This window comes from Drosophila elegans, unplaced genomic scaffold (assembly GCF_018152505.1).
Source record: "Drosophila elegans isolate 14027-0461.03 unplaced genomic scaffold, ASM1815250v1 contig_814, whole genome shotgun sequence".
NCBI classification, from domain to species: domain Eukaryota; kingdom Metazoa; phylum Arthropoda; class Insecta; order Diptera; family Drosophilidae; genus Drosophila; species Drosophila elegans.
In genome coordinates, this window is record NW_024546167.1 from 18271269 (window position 1) to 18290314 (window position 19046).

General features: G+C 35.2%; 1 protein-coding gene across 7 annotated transcripts in view; it reads right to left on the minus strand.

Moving 5' to 3' along the window:
- The window catches only part of LOC108147921 (mitogen-activated protein kinase-binding protein 1), a 68840-nt gene that overhangs the window by 28770 nt on the left and 21024 nt on the right, over positions 1–19046 (minus strand). For 3 of the 7 annotated variants that reach the window (XM_017274689.2, XM_017274691.2, XM_017274695.2), the window contains exon 2: positions 11257–11657. In XM_017274689.2, the coding sequence (XP_017130178.1) occupies positions 11257–11334 (78 nt within the window). In that variant the 5' untranslated portion in view covers positions 11335–11657. Of the gene's footprint in view, positions 1–6986; positions 7472–9123; positions 9233–11256; positions 11658–19046 lie in introns of those variants that run through there. The other 4 variants (XM_017274688.2, XM_017274687.2, XM_017274693.2 and 1 more) reach the window with 2 other exon arrangements.

Genomic DNA, 19046 nt, shown 5'->3' on the forward strand with positions numbered 1-19046 from the left:
TTTTCAAGATTTAAAGGATTACTTAAATAAAGTAATAAATTTTAAATGCAGAGATTGTACTTTTAAAGTTAAAATAAAATCAAACATATTCTTTTATTTGTTGAATTTCTTAGACTTTTCTAGAATCACACTAGTGTTTTTTTTTTATTTTGCCAGCTTTTATTAAATTCTTTTCGCCATGCTTGAAATGAGTTTTCGCTCGGGTCAAAAAGAGTTTGTTACGCTTTGTTGCCCCAAATCACAACCAACTGACATTACCACCCGTATATACATATAAACAAATAAAACGGATTTAGATACACGTAGTTCTTGTTTTCGGTTCAGTTCATTGACACTTTCCACAAACTTGTTATAATTTCATGGGTCCTACACTCCATTCCCCTATATCTAAGCCTCTCTCGCTGCCTGACTGTCTGTCATTTGCGGCTCTAACTGTTTTGCATTGTCTTATGGTCAGCCTGACTTTTTTGTTCACACATGGGAAACAAAGCCATCAAATAAAACAGCCAGCCAACAAAAAAACAAAACTAAAAAAAAACCAACTGAACACGATGTGCTGCAACAGTTACCATTTAATGAAAGGTGTGGAACCACAGTGGAATTACGGGTACAGTGGGGCATGTGTGGGTCACCCATGTGGGTTAGAAGTTGCACCACCGAAGTGCCTGAGTGGATAAATACCGTTGGCTTATTTAATGTCACAGTTACACGATCTTTTCTCGTTGATTTGGTAATGCATAAAAGAAATGTGCGTTACTTTTTTCGCTCCACGACCACAAAAAAAAGGAAAAAAAGCAAGCCCTCTGTAAATTTATGTGTGCTCTACATAAATGCCTTTGTAATTAGCCACTGGGCGGCTTGTCAGCCCAACCACTTTTGTCACGTTCTCTGGGCTTTCAGCTGTTCAAGATGGTGACGATGATGTTGTTGAAGTTGCTGTCTTTTGGGACCCCGAGCATGAAATTGCCGGAGGCATAAAACTATCGTGAGTTCTTTGACAGCTACAAAAGATATATGGCAAGTGGGTGTCAATTGGCAGCTAAGTTGTCTCGAACGGTTTGAATAAAATATGTAAGCTACCTATCAATATCACGCACAAGTTGCAGAAGCAATTGTCGATTCATGATATCGGTAAACCTACTCAGAAATTTCTTGCGAAGGAATGACAGCTGCAGTAAAAAATGTGAAGTTGCAAAAATATTATGCTTAAAATTCTTCAAAATAAAAAGACTGATAATGAATAATGAATGAATTATATGAAAAATTCCTATACTTTTACAGTTCAAAATGTAATACTGTGGTTTTCTGAAGTACCAATAAAGATATAATACCAAAATAATAGTAATTTAAATAAATAACGATCAATAGTTTTCTAGATCAAAACCATATATCATAAAATTTTAAAAATCTGTAATGTTTCTTTAGTTTTTTTAATTAGCTGAGCAAATTAAAAGCTATAAAGTCAACAAACTTTTAGGTCAATAAATATTTAAAGTTCCACTTATTTCCCTTGATATACATAAATAAACTCTATCAAGTAAAAAACACATATGTACTAAGATTCCTTGACCCTTTCAAGTCCATTAATAAATAATTCATGAAATAATCTCATCGCATTTACCATAATCCCATCTCACTTTCAGCACCACAGATCCATTCCTTATTTATGCCACCTTCATTTCACTTACTTAGCGGAAACTAGCCTTGAAACGCTCCACCCGCACAGGTAAGTAAGTGCATCGGTAATTGGGCTTAATAGACGGACTAATAACTAAAAGATGGCACGCCCTACGGCCCATAGAAAAAAAAAACAACTTCAAGTGGCACAAACGAAGCAAAACCTTACAAAAGTAAATCCAACTGAACTGAACTGAGCCCAACCCAAGAAAACAAAAATTGAAACGAACGCTGCGAGCTGGCCGAAAACATTAATCATGCAAATGGCCCAAACACTTTTTCTCTCGCTTTTGGAAATTACAATCCAGAAAATGCGCCACTATGGGTGACTGCTCCCACAAAAAGGTGGATACTTTTAGATTATGGTGCAAAGGGGGGTGGACGGAAAAGCGAGAAAAAAGGGAAAACAGTCTTTGAGGCGTTCGGCCAAGCGACCAAACGGCCAAGCGTTTTCCACATGGCCGCACAGAAAATTAGCAAACAAGATCAGTCTTAGAAAAGGTATCTATATATATACACATATACATATATAGTTCATGTGGAGCTATCGGTTTGCAAATTTTCAATACGAGAAGCCCGAAATGTAAATGCATCAAGGAAAAGCCGCTTCGCGAACGGGGAAAAGTTGAAAGTAAAAGGAAAGAGGAAAGGCGACTTTCCCAAAACAGCAGCAGCAAAAGCAAAGGCTACTCTAGACTGGTCTGCTCTCTGTTTTTCGATTCCCCACAGCGTTTTTGCGTGGGTGTGTCGTTTTGTCGGCGGATCCAAAAGCGCACTGGGGATTAGCATATATTAACGCCCCAGGAAATGCAAGTTGGGGCTACTAAGCCACGCAGGGAGTGAAAAACCCCCAAAGAAATCAGTTCAAAAAGGAAAATGGCAAAAGGCCGTCTTTTTCCATGAAACGAAGAAATTTTACTCTAATTTCCAACTCAGTTTCATTATCGAAAGCGATCAAAATTTTATAATATATAAATAATAAAAATGGAACTAAAACAAAATATTTTTTCACGGTTTTTGCGAAATGTTTTGTTATCTAAAAATATTTACAACTAACAACTATCTCTTTAACTGTTTACAATCTTAACAAAACTGTTAAAAAGTTTCCATTTCAATATGGTTTTTTTATGACCGTTGTTATTTATTACATTTTAACACATTTCAAGCCATTATTAAATAATTATTAATCGTAAAACACTTTTAGGCGGCACTTTTGACTTTTATGAAATTGCATATATATTTTTATGCATATTTTTTATGCCAGCAGACATTCCTAAAAGCCTCGCTTATTTTAGGGTAAACCAAAGAAGGCTAATGCATTGCAACTTTTGGTTGGGGTCCAAGTTTGAGGTGGTTAAAAGTCAACATTCAGTGGTTTGTGGGTGGTGGGTGGTTTAAGCCTGGTGAGTGAGTGGAGTGGTTTCTTTTCGCTGCCTTTAAAGCTGATTTCATTGTTCGGTTAGCAACGGCTTATGGACTTAAGTCGGGGCAAAGCCCAAAGCTGGGGCATAAATTAAGACTCGGATATTGTTTCAATCGTTGACTTTGTCTAATCTTGAAGTCTGCAATCTAGAGATCAAAAGCGGTGCAGGGGTAAAAGGGGAGGGGGCGGGAGCGGTCGCTTTGACTTTCAATATTCGTCGTGTTTTGTCGCATGCCCAAAAGCCTTTCAATTAAACGAGCCGCACGTTTCTTTTTTTTTGCGGCCAAAAAATGCATTTTAACGCCAAAGTTCGACAGCTTTAAGCACACAAAAAAAAAAAAATAAAAACGGTAAGGGTAAAAAGTATCAGCTATAAAACATTGCAAAGTTGAACATACATATATATAAATTGGAAGCACAGTGAAATTTTTGTTTTTAAATATAATTAATTAAGACTCTTTTAAAAAAATTATATTTATATAAATATTTTAACTTGCAAAATTACACTTTCGAACTGGTTTCATATATAATATTTGTTAGCGTTCAAAGAACTTATATAAAAACAACATCGATTTCATTTGACAACAGAAATTTATCTCCTAAGAAACAGACCTTGTCATTAAGATCTTTGATCTTTCGTTTAATTGCGAGTCTCCACTGTATGTGGTAAGCATATATTTTGTTACATTTTGAGGCCAACATGGGTTGGGGCACAGACAACAAAACCGAACCGATCCAAACTGGCTGCTGTTTTGTTTTTTCTGGGCCTGACTCATGATGCATATGCCGCATATTGATACAGTTTTCTGTTATTTTTCCGCACCACATAAAATCGAGAAAAAGAAATGATATATATACGGCCTGGCCTGATAAATGATGGATGAAGTTGGGTAGGGCTGTGAGACTGGAAGTGGAAAATGGAAAATGCTGTTGTCATTGCACAAAGACCCCGTCTATTCATAGCCATTGAACTGGACACACAGCTTTTCCTGAGAATTTCCCGGTGCAGCAACGTCAAGTGAAAAGCGGAAAAGACGCCGCTTCAGATTAAAACGGCAATGATTTAAATGCTTTAATCAGTTTTAATTAAATATACCATGGCATTCAATTCTTTCTGGCCAAACAAAGTGGAAAGTGGACGCGAAAGGAAACGAGATAAAAAGTCAAGGCATCAAAAGTGCATTCGCTTCCTTTCACAAAGTCGCCGAAAAAAATAAAGGAAACTTTTTGGAAAATGGAGAAATCCCAATGGCCACAACCTGACACTCAGCAACACGATTTGAGTTAATTAAGTTGCAACTCCTTTAACGCCTACACTCTCTTTTCCCATCATTATTTCACATTCACTACAGGTCTTCACTCGCCTTCAGAAAACACATAAATAAAGTGTAGATCCTCTATGTTATCCATCCGTGACATGAGCCACCCACAATTGCAACATTACGCGATCATTTGCCAAAATAATTATATGATGTTAGCCGCAAATCACAAGGTCTTTTACAGATAAGTATATATCAGATATTATAAGAACACACTTATGGAAACTTAATTGAATGTTTGCTTTTTCTGGGTATTAAAAGATGAAAAAGATTGAAGAGTGAAGTAATTGGCGAGTTTAAAATGTTAAAAAATAAGTTGTAAGGCTTCAAGAGAAAGAATAAAGTTTTATATATTTTAAGATGGTTTTTTAAACATTGAGTAAACCGGAAATACTCTTATTATATTTAATAAGTTATTATTCATTTATAATTCTAATTCAAATGTTTTTTATAATAAAATATTTTTACAGAACTCACAATGTTCTTTTGTTTCCGTACTTTGGTTTTTAACCTATTTAACTAAATAAACATAATTAAGAGTTAAATTAAATTATCCCATTAAACAATGATTTCCCACAATGGCATATCAATCAAAAAGTAAGCCCCTCTAATTGTGATCCGCTTAGCTGGTTTTAGCCAGGAAAACACAAGATAACAATTTCAACAATTTTCAAGCAAACATTTAATCTTTCTTTTATCCAAAGCTGACAAATCAATTCCCCCAGCAGCAAATTAAATAAGAATGATTAAACACTAGATGTCGAGAGGAGTTTTCACTTTGTGTTCGAATGCCTTAAAAAGAGTATCGTTTAGGCCATATTTAGAAGAGAAGAAAAGCCGTCGCCGACTAAGAAAGTTAGCAGATAGATATGCCGACTTGATAAATGCTTACAAATCGCCAAACGACACTTTACTTTCTGTGCAGTTAGAAAGTCGTGTTTGCGACTAATAGCGAAGTATGATAAACGACAAGCCCGGCTTGATGAACACTTTCCCAGCAGCAAACTGAGTGGGGCTGGTCATTAGAAGAAAACACCGCCAACAAGACTGGCGAGACGACTTTGCATTGGTTTTGTTTTATAGCCGAGAGAAAAAGTAGAACAAAAAAAGAAGAAAATCGAGATGAGTTGAGACCGCTTTTCCGCAACGGGGCAAAACGGGACGAGGAAAAGTGGCTGCACATTTTTGCTTTCAATTTGCCAAGTAGCCAGCGCAGATAACATGGCGTATGAGCAATGTTCAAGAGTAGGGCGGGTGGAAAATCAAGGGGAAATGGAGGATAGTGGGGGGGGGCTGGATCATATGGGCCAAAACAATTACGGCTGCAAATGAAGTTGCTTGCTTTTGTGGTCTGCGGGTGGTGGGCGTGGTTCTGTGGGCAATTATGTCCAGCAGTCATGTAGAAAGGGGGGAAAAGCATCCATCCATCTGCATACATGGAAAATGCAGGAAAAACTGCATACTCCTCCTCACGAGCCAATGTTTTCTGCTCCAAAAAGCTCAAAGCGGCTGTGAAAATGATTTTTCTTGATCTTCATCTCGTCTCAAACATTGCCAAGCAAAAAAAAAACTTTAAACTGCAACATAATGAAAACGAAAGGTACACCGATTTGAAAAAGGAAAATGCAAATGGCGTGTAAAAATGCTGCTTGATTATCAGCTAATGTGACCTTGAACTTTGGCACCTGCGAAGGGAGAATAGGAAAAAAAAGCAGAAAACAAACTTGTTAAATCACAATTCCCCCTCCAGGCTTTAAAGCTGATTAATTATTGCGCATTACGCAAGTCGAACGTTGAAAACTTTTCAGCCTTTTCCGTTGTACTATACTTAACCGCCGAGGGAGAAAAAAATTAGAAAATTGTTTGCCGCAAATTGCGCCGTGCTGACATTTGCAAAAGTTTTGCTGGGTTTTTTTGCCAAACAAGAAAAGTTGTCTTGCACGCGGCTGGAAAATGAAAAACGGACTTGGATAATAATTAAGAGATCATACGGGACTTGGTCAAATAAAGGTCAAAAGGGTCTAGGGCGGAAACTTTATATTTAAGGCAATAATATTTTCTAAATTTAATGAACCTTAACTGCTTTTTGACATATTGGCCAAACAAAACTGCCCCGAAAGCCAAATACTTAAATTGAAATGTCAAGTGCTGAAGACCCCTTAAGTAAAGCTCCGCTTCACTACCAAAACACTGAACTTTTATTGCCCCACAAAGGGGACATTTGCATCAAAAATAAATGAACGCGTGGAAAATGCACGACATCGAGTAAAAAAAAGGGGGGTAAAAACCGAGGAGCATAATTAATGGAAAACAAGCGGCTGCTGCACTCGTGGATCCATTCATGAACAATATGGAGTAATTTATGATGGGGTCGTCAGCTTTTTTTTTAGCGCTTTGTTTAGGGGCAAGCCATTTTTCTCTACATTTTTTTTGCATGTTTTTTTTTTTAGTTTTTTGTTTTTTGCCCCCTTATCTTTGGTTTTTTTAAGCCTTTTTTGTTTTCATATTTATTTATTTTTGCAATTTTTTTGTTGTCTGATTTTTGTTTGCTTATGTTTTGAACTCACTTTTTCGCTGCGCTCGTAATTCGCTGGGAACTTGGGTGAGCCGAAGACCGATGATGGCGATGGGGTTAACGGCGACGCCAGCGGCGACTGCGACAGCGACTGCGACTGCAGCGCCATTCGCTGGTGATGCAGCGTGGAAAGCGTCGGCGTCGACGCCGACAGCGATGCCGGGGTCATGATTAAATGCCGCATTTTTTTGCCCGATTTTCCACTAATTTTTCTCACTTCTACACACACCCGCTTTTCACTCGGTATTGTTGCTGGTGTTTTTTTTTCGCTTTTTGTTAACTTTGTTGTTGTTTTCTATTTTATTGCACTCGTCGGTGGCGATTTACATTTCAACAATTACATTGTTTTTTCCGTTTGTTTTGGTCAGCTTTTCGTTACGATCCGCTTTTATATTTGAATTTTTTGTTGTTTATTTTCCCCGGTCTCACTTTATTTCACTGTAAATGTCAATTGCCTTTGTGAGGTGAAACATTTTGCTAAAAACAACAGAAATTTAATAAGCTAAATTCAACAGCTGCCGCGGATGTTGACAGAACAGAGCAGTCATAGTCGCCAAATGGGTTACGTTCTGAATACCAGAAATAAAAGTGCTCTTTCACTATGCCCATTTCACTCTCTAATGTGTCTGTTCTTTAATTTGCGGTCAGTATTGTGATTACAAAATTATGAAAAAGTTTTATAGAGATTTGTCTGAATACACATGCAATAAATGGTTTAAACTAGAGGTGAAAACATTATTGTATTCTAAAAAACTTAGAAAACGTATGCAAAAATATAGAAACTAGAAAAACTTTTCTAATTTAAATCTTTTCTATAGCTCGCTTCAAGTTTTTCCTTCACCTTGCTTTCTTCTTCAAATTGTTTACAATAATTGTAAAGATTTTTCGCTACCGCTTAGCAAACGATTCGCGATTCCCAACCTTTTCCCCCTCTTCTCCTTATCTGACTACTTTAATTGCCTTTATTTTTATCACCTTGGCTCCTCACAAATTTGCGTTTCCCCTTTTGCTTGTCGCTTATCACCTTTTCTCCCTGCTATTTCAATTCCGACTCTTGTTAATTTTGTGTTCTTGTTGCTGCCTTAACTAGCTTTTTTTGCTGCTATTTATTTTCTTCTGTTTTTATTGACGTGGATGAACCTTATCAGGTGAAAATAAGAGTTGCAAACAAATATTGTATTTACTTGATGCTTAGCAATTTACGCTTTTGCCAAATAATTCGTAAGCTCAATTAATTTTTAATTGACATTTTCAGCCAACTGCAAAGCGCAAAAGGTTCAATTTCAGTTTCGATTTCATTCTTCTTTTTATCACATTTTTGTTTATTTTTAAACTGTCGAGCATATCAGAGTTTTGATAAGAACTTTGCTAAATAAAAAACAAGATAAAATGCGTATACGCCACCGGAGCACCAAAAAAAAACTTTAAGTGTTTGCAAAATATTATGTTAATACTTTTTTTTGTGACTTTTTATAAATTTGTAGTGGAAAAACTAAAAATATTTAATGCTGTTATTATATTTCTGCAAAATAAAAAATGTTATTAATAAATCCAAAATAAAACTTCAAAAGAGAATCACTCTCAACTTTTGCTATTGCTCCCCCGAGCATTTTCTAATTTGCATTTGACAGTGATCTAATCACTTAATTTAATTAACCGTAAGAATCTCGAAACTGTTAACATGGGTACTTTTTTGTGCGGCTTTTCTCGGCTCTTTTACAGATTATATAACGTCATTTCGATCATTAAAACTTGATGACGCTGGGTTAATTATTTTTTGTGTTTATTTCTGTTTGTTGTTGCTTGCAGTTGGCGTCGCAGTCGGCGTCTCTGTCGACCGAATTACACGCACCGAAAATGTACAAAAGACACAAAAGCAACAACTAACAACATTCGAAGGTCATTGCGCAGTTTTTGGGCAAATTGGAAACATGAAAAGCACACTAAAAACCTGAGTTTAACACGATTTAAGCGGGTCAAATGCAATTTGTTCGCCTGCCAAAATATTACTTTTATTTTGTGATATTTTTCTTCTTGTATTATTGTGTTGTTGTATTTTTCCGTTGATTAACTTTTCATAATTTTTCGAATTGCACAAACAAATTGCATGCGAAAACGGTTGCAAATACCAATACATGGGCAGCCAGGCGAGACGCGGAGAAAAGCGCGAGGAAAACCATAGAGAGCACGCAGGAAAATCGCGGCGTTCCAATTGGAATACGAATTGTATCTGAAAGGCGGCGACCAAAGCAAACGAAGCTAAAGCAGCGCAAAAGCAAAGTCGTTGGCGCAGGCAGACCAAAGCTCAAAGCGCGAGAGCAATAGAGAGAGGAGAACGGAGAGAGAGAGCGTAAGTAAAAGCAACTAACGGGTTAAAAGCAGCCCCAACAGCTGACTTACAATAACACAAAACCGCAAGAGATATCCCCACTCTCCCACACAAAAAATAAAAAGTACAAAGCTGATGGTAAAGTACCCTTGAAATATATACTTTATTTAACTCCATCCAAATATTTAACTCTATAGGTATTTATACAGATTTCTTGATTTTAGGAAAAATTGCCTTAATTTTATTATTGTTATGCTTTAAAATTCACCATTAGTTCAAACGTTTATTTAAAATATAGAGAATTTTTGCCATTTTCTTAAGTTTTGAAGAGAAAGGCTAAGAATGTTAATCAAACTAATTTGCTTGATTATTGTAATTTGAATCATAAACCAAAGATTATTATTGTTAAACTTTTAATTAAAATTCGTAGTTATCAATTAACCATCGACGATCAACTTTGTAAAAAAAATGTGCAGTGTAGATTTTGTTGTGTTTTTCTACCGAAGAGGTCACCGATTTGAAAGCTTTTGTAGAGCAAGAAAGGCTTTCTCTTCCTCTCTTTGTCTCTATTTTTTTCGTATCTCTTTAAATCTGATTTTCTCTTCAGCTCATAATTGCATTCGATTTGGTTTATTACTTAATCGGATTTTTTTGTGGGGGGTGTTTGGTGGTCGGGTGGGTGGTTTGTCTGTCTGCCTACTGCGTGCATTGAACTTGACATTAAACAATGCAATTGTTTTGTTTTGCTAATTGCGTGAAATTCGAGCGGTCTTTAATTGTGGGTTAGCTTTTGTGGAACCTGAGTTGGGAAGTGTGTGGTGGGATGGTTAACGAACTTATTCACTCGGTGGGTGGTGTGGGGTGGAATGTGGGTCGATGCAGTGACAATCGCTGGAGATGATTGATGAGGATTTTTTTTGCCATGATGCATTAGCTGGGTGTAAGTAAAAGTGAATGATACGAGTCATCAAGTTGTATATTAATTGTAATTTGAATCATGGTAATTAATATTAGTAATAATTATCTAAAAAAATAAATCAAATATTTTAATTGCTGTAAGTTTTAATTGATTAATTAATTTGATACCCCTGCTGTATTATTTCCCAACGTTTACCAACTTTCCCAACAATCTATTTTCAATTAAAACCCCAAGCCAAAATAAAAACTGACAAAAACCAACGCCAACTCATGACCACTCAGCATTTCAAAAGAAAAATACTTTTTGTAGGAATGCCAGCAAATTAATCAAATCGTAGACAGATGAAAAATAATAAATTATAGCAATCGGGAAAAAAATATATAAAAAATAAATGACACAACCCATTCATACTGCATTTGTGGGCGAAGTTCGAACTTTGAATAAATGCAGCAAAACTTTCCATTTTCCTCTGCAGGCCAAGAAGATAAACAAAAACCATTTGGAAAACTGGATCACATGCACTGCAGGCGGGCGCTCATTTAAGCGGGATTCGACAGTGACAAACTTCCCAACTTAACCAAACCAACTTTGAGGCCTCCACACTTCACAAACAAAGATCGACTTTGATGAAGGGCAGCAGAAAGGAATTGAATACCTCTGAATAACGGATATTATATAAACAAGTCTTTGTAGACTTTCAACATATTATACAAATATTTTGTATATATGTATATATATATTTGTATATATGTATATATATATTTGTATATATGTATAAAGACATTATTTGGTTTATTAATTTCGTTTTTGAATTTAAACTTGTGGGTTGGATTATTTTGGTAAGAAAGACAAATATTTCATGTGACTTTTAAATGCTTTGATACTTTAAGGAGTTTTCATCCCAAATATAGTAAAAGAATCCACAAAAGATCTCGAGATTACGGGCTGTATATATAAACCTTACTCTTATACTTTTTGTATGTACGGAAATTATACAGTAATAATTTTACTCACCCTATCCATTAATTGTTCATCGTTTCGTTTGCGTCTCGCCGGCGCTCTTATAATGCGTCCCACATCTGGAGCGTCCATAATTATATTTCCCGTCGGGTTTCGAACCAGCGCAAATCACTTATACGCGAGCGCTGGACGGTTGGTGAATCCGTTGAGTGCAGCTTTGAGCATTTAGTTATGCTCAGAAATTGCTTTGAGCGCAACTCAAAGCTTTCCGTTCCGGGAAGCTCACAAGATCCACTGCATACTTTGGGGCTGGCTGCATTTGGTTTTAAAATTTGGCAGTTGAATTGTTAAATTTAATCTTTTCTTTATATTTTTATATGGCAAGGTTAAAATTTTAGTTATTATTTTGTTGGAAGCATTGGTCGCAATTGGCTTTTGTTTCAGCAAACAGCAAGCTGCAAAAGATAAAGCAAAATTATTAAGTATTAGTTTTATAATAAATAAATATTACTTTAAAAGGATTCTTAAAGTCTAGTTATTTATTATTTAATCAAATTTTATATTTTATATATTTAGTCAATTGGCAGGAGTACGATCTACAAATTTATTGAAATGCTCTCTTACTTAAACCAATTTAAGGAAAGCAATAGAAAAGTTTTAATGAAAGGATGTTTAAATTAATTCCAACTAAAAGAAATTTAGTAAAAACTTGAATCCATTTAAGCAAATTGCAAAATGCATTGAAAGGACTCTTTCACTTTTTCCTCGTTTACCTTAAGCAAACTTTTTTCCCAGTTGGTGTCTGGCCAATTTCTTTGGCCTCTTCCTCTCTCTTAGAACCAAGTTTAAGCCCCCACTCTATTTTACTTTTTTCCAGTTTTCCGCTGAATAAAATATGATTGAGGTTCAAGGCGACTGAAGCTTTCAACTGCAACAATGTCAATTTACTGGCTGAAGAGCTGCGGTTTTCTTGGGCCAAACTATTCCAGTGTTAGTAAATTGATTTCGACGGTGTGGAGGGCAGTTGCTTATAAAATAGTCAAGAGTTTACAGGAAAAGCTGAGGAAAACCCAGAGCCACCTTTTTAGTTTGTCGAGTGGAAAGTGGCTGAAAGATTGGCAACTTAATGTGTTGGATGAGTTTAAGTTTTTCTTCTAAAAATATTGAGTATCGTGTTTAAGATGTCAAGTGTAGGTTAACGTATTAATTTTAAATTGAGATATATCAGACAATGGCAATATCAACACTGATTTAAAACCTCACACTAAGTTAATGAAGTATACTACGCTTTCACGCCTAATTAATTTCTGCTACGAGTAACACTTGAACACAATCGCCAAGTCTGTCAAATCAGAGAAGCAATTAGATAATCTGCAAATCAATTGAATCAACATTGGGGCCCGACAGATTCGATAAGTTCGTCACTTCCCACTATTGACAAATCATTTAAGATGCAGTCGGTTGGAGGGGAAGTTCTGTTCTCCAAAAACGGTTGACGATTGTCATCCAATAATGGTAGTGTGACGCTGACAGCGGGCTGTAAAACCAATGAATCACAAATCATTCGTAATTTTCACTCATTTTTACCGTCTCACCCAAATTGATAAGGGATGTCGACTTCCAATTTCAAATGATTTCATTAAGCCCAAGGTAAGTTTATCTTGGGCTTGCGATAAATGTTAGTGGGTCGATTGTGGTTGTGGTTATATACATATATATAATGCCAAGTTAATTAAACAACGAAACAAGGAAATACTTGTAATTAATGCGCAAAAAGGTAGCAACAACAAAACAATGACTAAGTGATTACAGATACAAAGCGGGTTACAAAAACAAAAACGTAGAAGACGGTGGCGAACCCTCAAAACCTCTGCTTGAATGAATCCAAAAAAGTGTGGTGGAAAAGCGTGGAAAAACAGCGCGAAAATGGGCAAACAAAAGAAGAAGAAAGAAGATAGTCATGAAGTTGAACAGTTTTCTTCTCCGCTTTTCCACTATTTTCGGTGTGATGGCGAATGCTGAATTTGCCTTTGCATAATTTGCTGAAAGATGCCGCAGCAGGTGACCAAAAGTTGCGAAAATTATTTAATTTTCCAACCAAGTTTTCATGGGCTGGGGAAATTAGAGGACAACTAGGAAAATGGGGATAGACAAAAATGTTTCGGTTATTTAACGTTGATTAAAGTTTGTATTTAAAATAAATAAACGTATATTAAATGTTTATTTTATAAGAAGTTTTAGCTCTAAAGTCATTTTAAATTTAAAAATATAAATATGCCCATAAAGATATTTCTTGTTTATATTTATATTTAACTCATTAAAACCACTACAATTTCACCTGCTTTAAAAACAGTAGCACACGCCAATTAACAAATCAAAAAGTTTAATAAAGCAATCAGCACTAAATTGACAATATTATCATTTTGTTAACTTGTTTAATTGCCCGAGTCAGGTTCGATGAAAGCTAAAAAAAAAGATGGTCTATAAATAAGTGTTAACATATCGACAATAAACGAGTAATTTATCAACAGACACGAACTAAGCTCAACAACAAGATATAAAAATGTATGGAGACCTGCAATGCCCACATATATGCAGCAGTTTCTACCTTTTCACCAGATATTTTTCTGTTGGATCCTCTTGCCAAGTTAAAAAGCGGTGAAAAGGGGAGCCTCCAATCAAGTCAGCTCCCATTTCGCGGAGCTTTTCTGTATAGATCTCGCCCACTTTTTATCCGAAGCAATTAAATTATGTATTATCTTTGGATTGGCTTTCAGTTCAAATCAAGTTGTAAATCGATTAGGCGACTGCCCCCACTTTTCTTCTCTTCTCTTTTTTCTTTTGTATACAGTGACCGTCATAAATAAATGCAGTTGACGACAGTTTTGAGTGATTTATGCGACAGTTTCCCAGGCAATTGCAATATTTTTTGTAATTTTTATGTCCTCTTTCTCTATTGATTAGATAGACTAGAGACTGCCACATATTGGGCTGATTTTTATCTCTGACCATCGCTCTTTTAGAATTTATTTTTTGCAGTTATTATTGTCAGCGCGTTGAGAACAAGTTTTATTTCATCTTTTTTGTTGTCGGCTGCTGGCGTTTTTTTTTTTCTCGCTTCTTGTGAGTCAATTGACCCAAATTGTTGGGCTCCGGCCTTTGTGTCTGAATCGACTTGGGCAGCCACTCTTGTTGTAGCAGACGTGTCGTTTTTGCTGTTCGCAGATTGGCCCCAAAATACCCTTTAATTTCAGGGGATATAGAATGACAGGAGAGTTCAGTTGGAGAAAAAAAGAAAAATAGTGGAATTTCTTTACCATAATTTTCAGTACTTTAAACAACTTAAGATAAAACCCAGGAATCTAGCAAAATTATTCTACTTTTGCAAGTACTGTTATTAAAATATAAAATAAAATAAAAAAAAGAATAGTGGATCTTTTATAACATAAGCTTCACAATTTTAAACAATATTACACACTTATTGAGATAAAAAAAAAAACAAGAAAACAATAAAGCAAAAATGGTGTATATATAGTAAGAATCTGAACTTAAAAAAAATTTATAACAAAGTCACGAAATTATAGCAAAATCGTGTTACTATTATTAAGATATAAAGTTTGTTAGTTATGTGATTTTTATTTATTTTAAACATAGGGCATCTAAAATTCCATACTTTTCAACAGATTTCTATACATGTTTTTCCCTCAGTTTCCTGTTCTTTTGTTTTTAGTGGGTCGTCTTAAAACGAAAGGCAGTTGAACTTTGCCAAAATGATCAGCTGAAAAGCTAAAGAGGTTGGGCATGTGACTGCGAATAACTCTTATCTGATTTGATGAGATACAAGCGGGATTTAACTTAATACTAATGAACTAACTAATGAATGTTTAATTTTGATTTATGAGAAATGTTTAGACACTTTTTAGGGAATTGAATGAATACTTAATAAGCTGGATTTCGGCTAAAGACATTACAAATCTGATGATTCCTTAAAAAATTGACATATCTTCAAATTATTTTCACCATGCTTAACCAAATGAAATTTATTGCAGTCATTTCTTGGAATTAAATCATAAAATTCGTTCATGAAAAGAGAATCAATAATGTTCAAGGGCATGGCACATTTGTTTGCATTTGCCTCATCTACGAAATTGGGTTTGGCCAAAATTTTCAGCTGAGTCTGCAATTTATCCCAACATTTCATGGATCATTTAGCAAATGAGAGGAGGAGGAGGTAGCTCACCAAAAAGAAAACCAAAAACCAAGCATCGTGAAAAATATTGCAAACTTTGGTTAAATTCATTTTGAGGCCTTTGACTTTTTTGCGAGTGCGAGTGCGAAACGAGTTCAATGAATTTCTGTGTCAACAGCTTGCAAGTTTTAATTTATTTCGCCGCTTTTTGATGACACGATAAAGGCAATCGATGAACCCAAAAGCTAAATTTAGTCATGTGGAAAGTTTTAACAACTATTTTCCTTATTTGCCAAAAACGATCTGAAGAAACAGCAGGACAGCAACTGCTGACTCTTTACGCTTCAAAAGTCTCCTTGATGATTTGTTTTCCTTTTAGGCATTATAAAATCAGTGCTGAGTAATAACAAATCTCATAAATCCTGCTATACAACCGACTGATTGTGGGCAATAAGTATTTTAAATTGTGAATTTGTTTGTTAGAGAATAAATTTCCCTATTACTTTATGAACTTGGAGAGCTCAGGGAAATTACCTGCAAATTAACCAGTATTCATATTTGTTTATAATATTTAATTATATTTATTAAATGCATTACTTGCACTTGGGGAGTACATAAAAAATTTTATTATAGCCGTTAATTATAAACACAGACCAATTACTGACTTATATTATAATTTATAACAATATAAATATTTCGACTGTTTTTTTTATAAATAGATTTAGCTTTCGACACATTTGAAATGCGGAATATTGTAGATATTTCTTGTGCACTTTAAATTACCATTTTCTCTCATTAACTCGTCTGGATAGCGTAATTAAAATACAAATTCACCAGCCACAACCAAATACGCCCACAAGGCAAATAGTTTATGAGAGGGAGTAATTTCATTGGGGGTTTTCAGGAGGAGATAGCTGATGGCAAAAAAGCAATCTAAAAAGCGCCTCAAAAGAGGCGGCACATGAAATTGTATTCCAAGTTGCTAAAACTAAATGCTGAACACAAACTGAGCTCAAAAATGAAGCTGGAAGATCGAGGAGATATTGCACATTGAACGCTGCTCATTTTATTTTCTTCGGCGCCTCAAGTGTTAATAAAATGTTACAGTTAAGTTGCCATGAGAGGCGTCAAGGGAGGCGTGGCACATCCACCGTATGTGGTAAACATTTTTGCAAAATGGAATGCAAAATGAATTGCAACCAAATGGAGTTGTTTGTTGCCGCTGCAGATGATAATGCTGTTGTTGTTATAGTTGTTGCGCAAGATGATTGCAATTCCATTTCCAATGATTGGCAAACAGCATCCCCAGGGGCGTGGGGCATTAGGGGGGCGGGGCCAGGGGCAGAAGGGTGTGAAGGCAACACGACTTGGATTCAAAAAAAAAAAAAAAAACTGAGGCCCAGCACATGCAACATCTAAGGCAGCATAAACATAAATTTGCATGATGTGGTTGCCATATGCAAAATATTTGGAGAACACTGTCAGAAATTATTTTCAGCGAATTACAATTTATGGAAAATTAACAGTAAAATCATCAAACAGTTTATTGAGGGTATCAAATCTTTTTACAGTTTTTTAAACTCTCGATTAAATTCATTTTAAAAGTGTTATTTTTTTTAGTAACTTTACTTACGTTTTAACAATTTTACATTTATTTTAATTCTCTAACTACAATGTGCTAATTTATTTAATAAGTTAAATTTTTTAAAGTCTTTATATGTATTCGTTATTATTAATTCCCTGGCTATACTTTTCCCAGTGTAATACTTAAGTTATGCCCTTTTTTGCTTCAGGTGTTGTCTAGGGAAAAACCATAAGAGATCTCTTTTAAGTGAAGAAAACAAGCGAAAAATTTAAATACACATGTGAAAAAAGGCGATATAAAAAGGCAGCATACGAAGAGGAATAAGTGTAGAAATAATTTCAAGCGAGACAATGAGGCTGCAGAAACGAACGCAACGCAAAAATTTACACGGAAGTCAAACGGCGAAAGAAAAAGAGCAACGAAAATGAATTTCCAAATCGCGATGAAAATGGTTTTCCAATTTTGCATTGACCTGTGAATCTCCGGGAAAAGTGTAAAGGAAAACCCAAGGCAAAGAGAAAAGTGAGCTGGAGTTAAATAAGCGTTAAATTGGCTGCTGCAATTGCACATGGAAAACAATAAAAGCTGTGAAATGCTTTAGGGCTTATTAAGAGCTCCCCACTAAATACTCCGACAAACATTAGCATACAAAATTAAGAGCAGGCAAAGAAAACCCAAAACGTGGGTTCAATGGACCCTCTACCTAAAAGAAATCCCTCATCTTTGGCATAATGAAGAAAAACTCGGCAATTGACGCAACATTTCTGCACACACTTGAGACAAAAAGCCACAAAAAAGAAAAAAAAGAACATAATGAAAAGCAAGCTTAAATAATAAAAAAGATATGGAAACACACAAAAAGAAAGAAGGTAAAATGTTCGCACACATAACTAACAATGGGAAGCGATGAACTGGCTTTATAAAGTTAAAACAAAGGCAAAAAAAAGAAATGGAATTAAAAGTAGAACTACTATATCGTTCTATGAAAAATGGCGTCACTACAATAACCGTCGGCCGATTTCCAGATATCAAGAGCGTTAATTATACATAGTATATAGTTATCAGCGTGCAAAAATAAAACGACTGTTAGCCGATATGGAAAGTCGCAAAGTCGAGAGGGGAAACCACTGAAGAATCGAACGGTAAAAATACAAGATGTGTCATGAGGTCTCGAAGTCTCTTGTTAATTTCACTGGCGCCTCTGGCTTCATTTGTTGTTTACCTGCCGCTTAATAAAGTTGTTCTTTTATTTTTTTTTTTTTTTGAGCCATCAACCGTTATCAACTGGTGGCCATAAACACATATATTTGATGGTTTGATTATGACATAGATGTTGAACAAGTCTGTTGACAAGGCAATAGATTGGAGAACCTTTCAGTAAAGAACCTTCCGAAGAAAGTTTTGACAGTTAGATGAGATCATAATTTCAATGTGTTAAAATTGACACTTAAGCTCGCTCATGGATAATCGATCTTCGATGAACTTGACCCAATGTGTTGAGTGATCATTATTTCTAATGAGTAATATACTGCGTGGGTTCATCGCATGGTGACCTTAGATTTCTGATTTATTATGATTAATTATAAAATGGCATGTTCATCATAATAATCATCAAGTACATCTGAAAAGATTACTGATATTGAGAGATCGTTTTTATATGGCTATCTGTATTCAAACTATTTTAACCCAATTTTTTTTTTAATGGCAATATTTAATTTATTATGGTTAGTTTAGAAATTTCATTTTTATATTATTGATTTTGAGAAGAAGTTTTTATAATAAGAAACTAACTAAATTTACACTAATTCTATATATTATGTTAATCAAATGGAAAATTTTGTAGTATTTAAATGGCAACTATACTTTTTTCTGATCTTTATACCTTATGACTAGATCTTAATAATCAAAGGGAGTTTCTAGCACAATAATACTTGAAATAAACCTTGGAACATCCAACAGTTGACAGGCTGCCAGTATTGTGTAAGTATGACCAAAGTGCGTGTCGGTCTCACCTGATCACACAAATATTAGTTATAGAGGCAAGTGCGATCTTGACTAAAGTAAACTTTA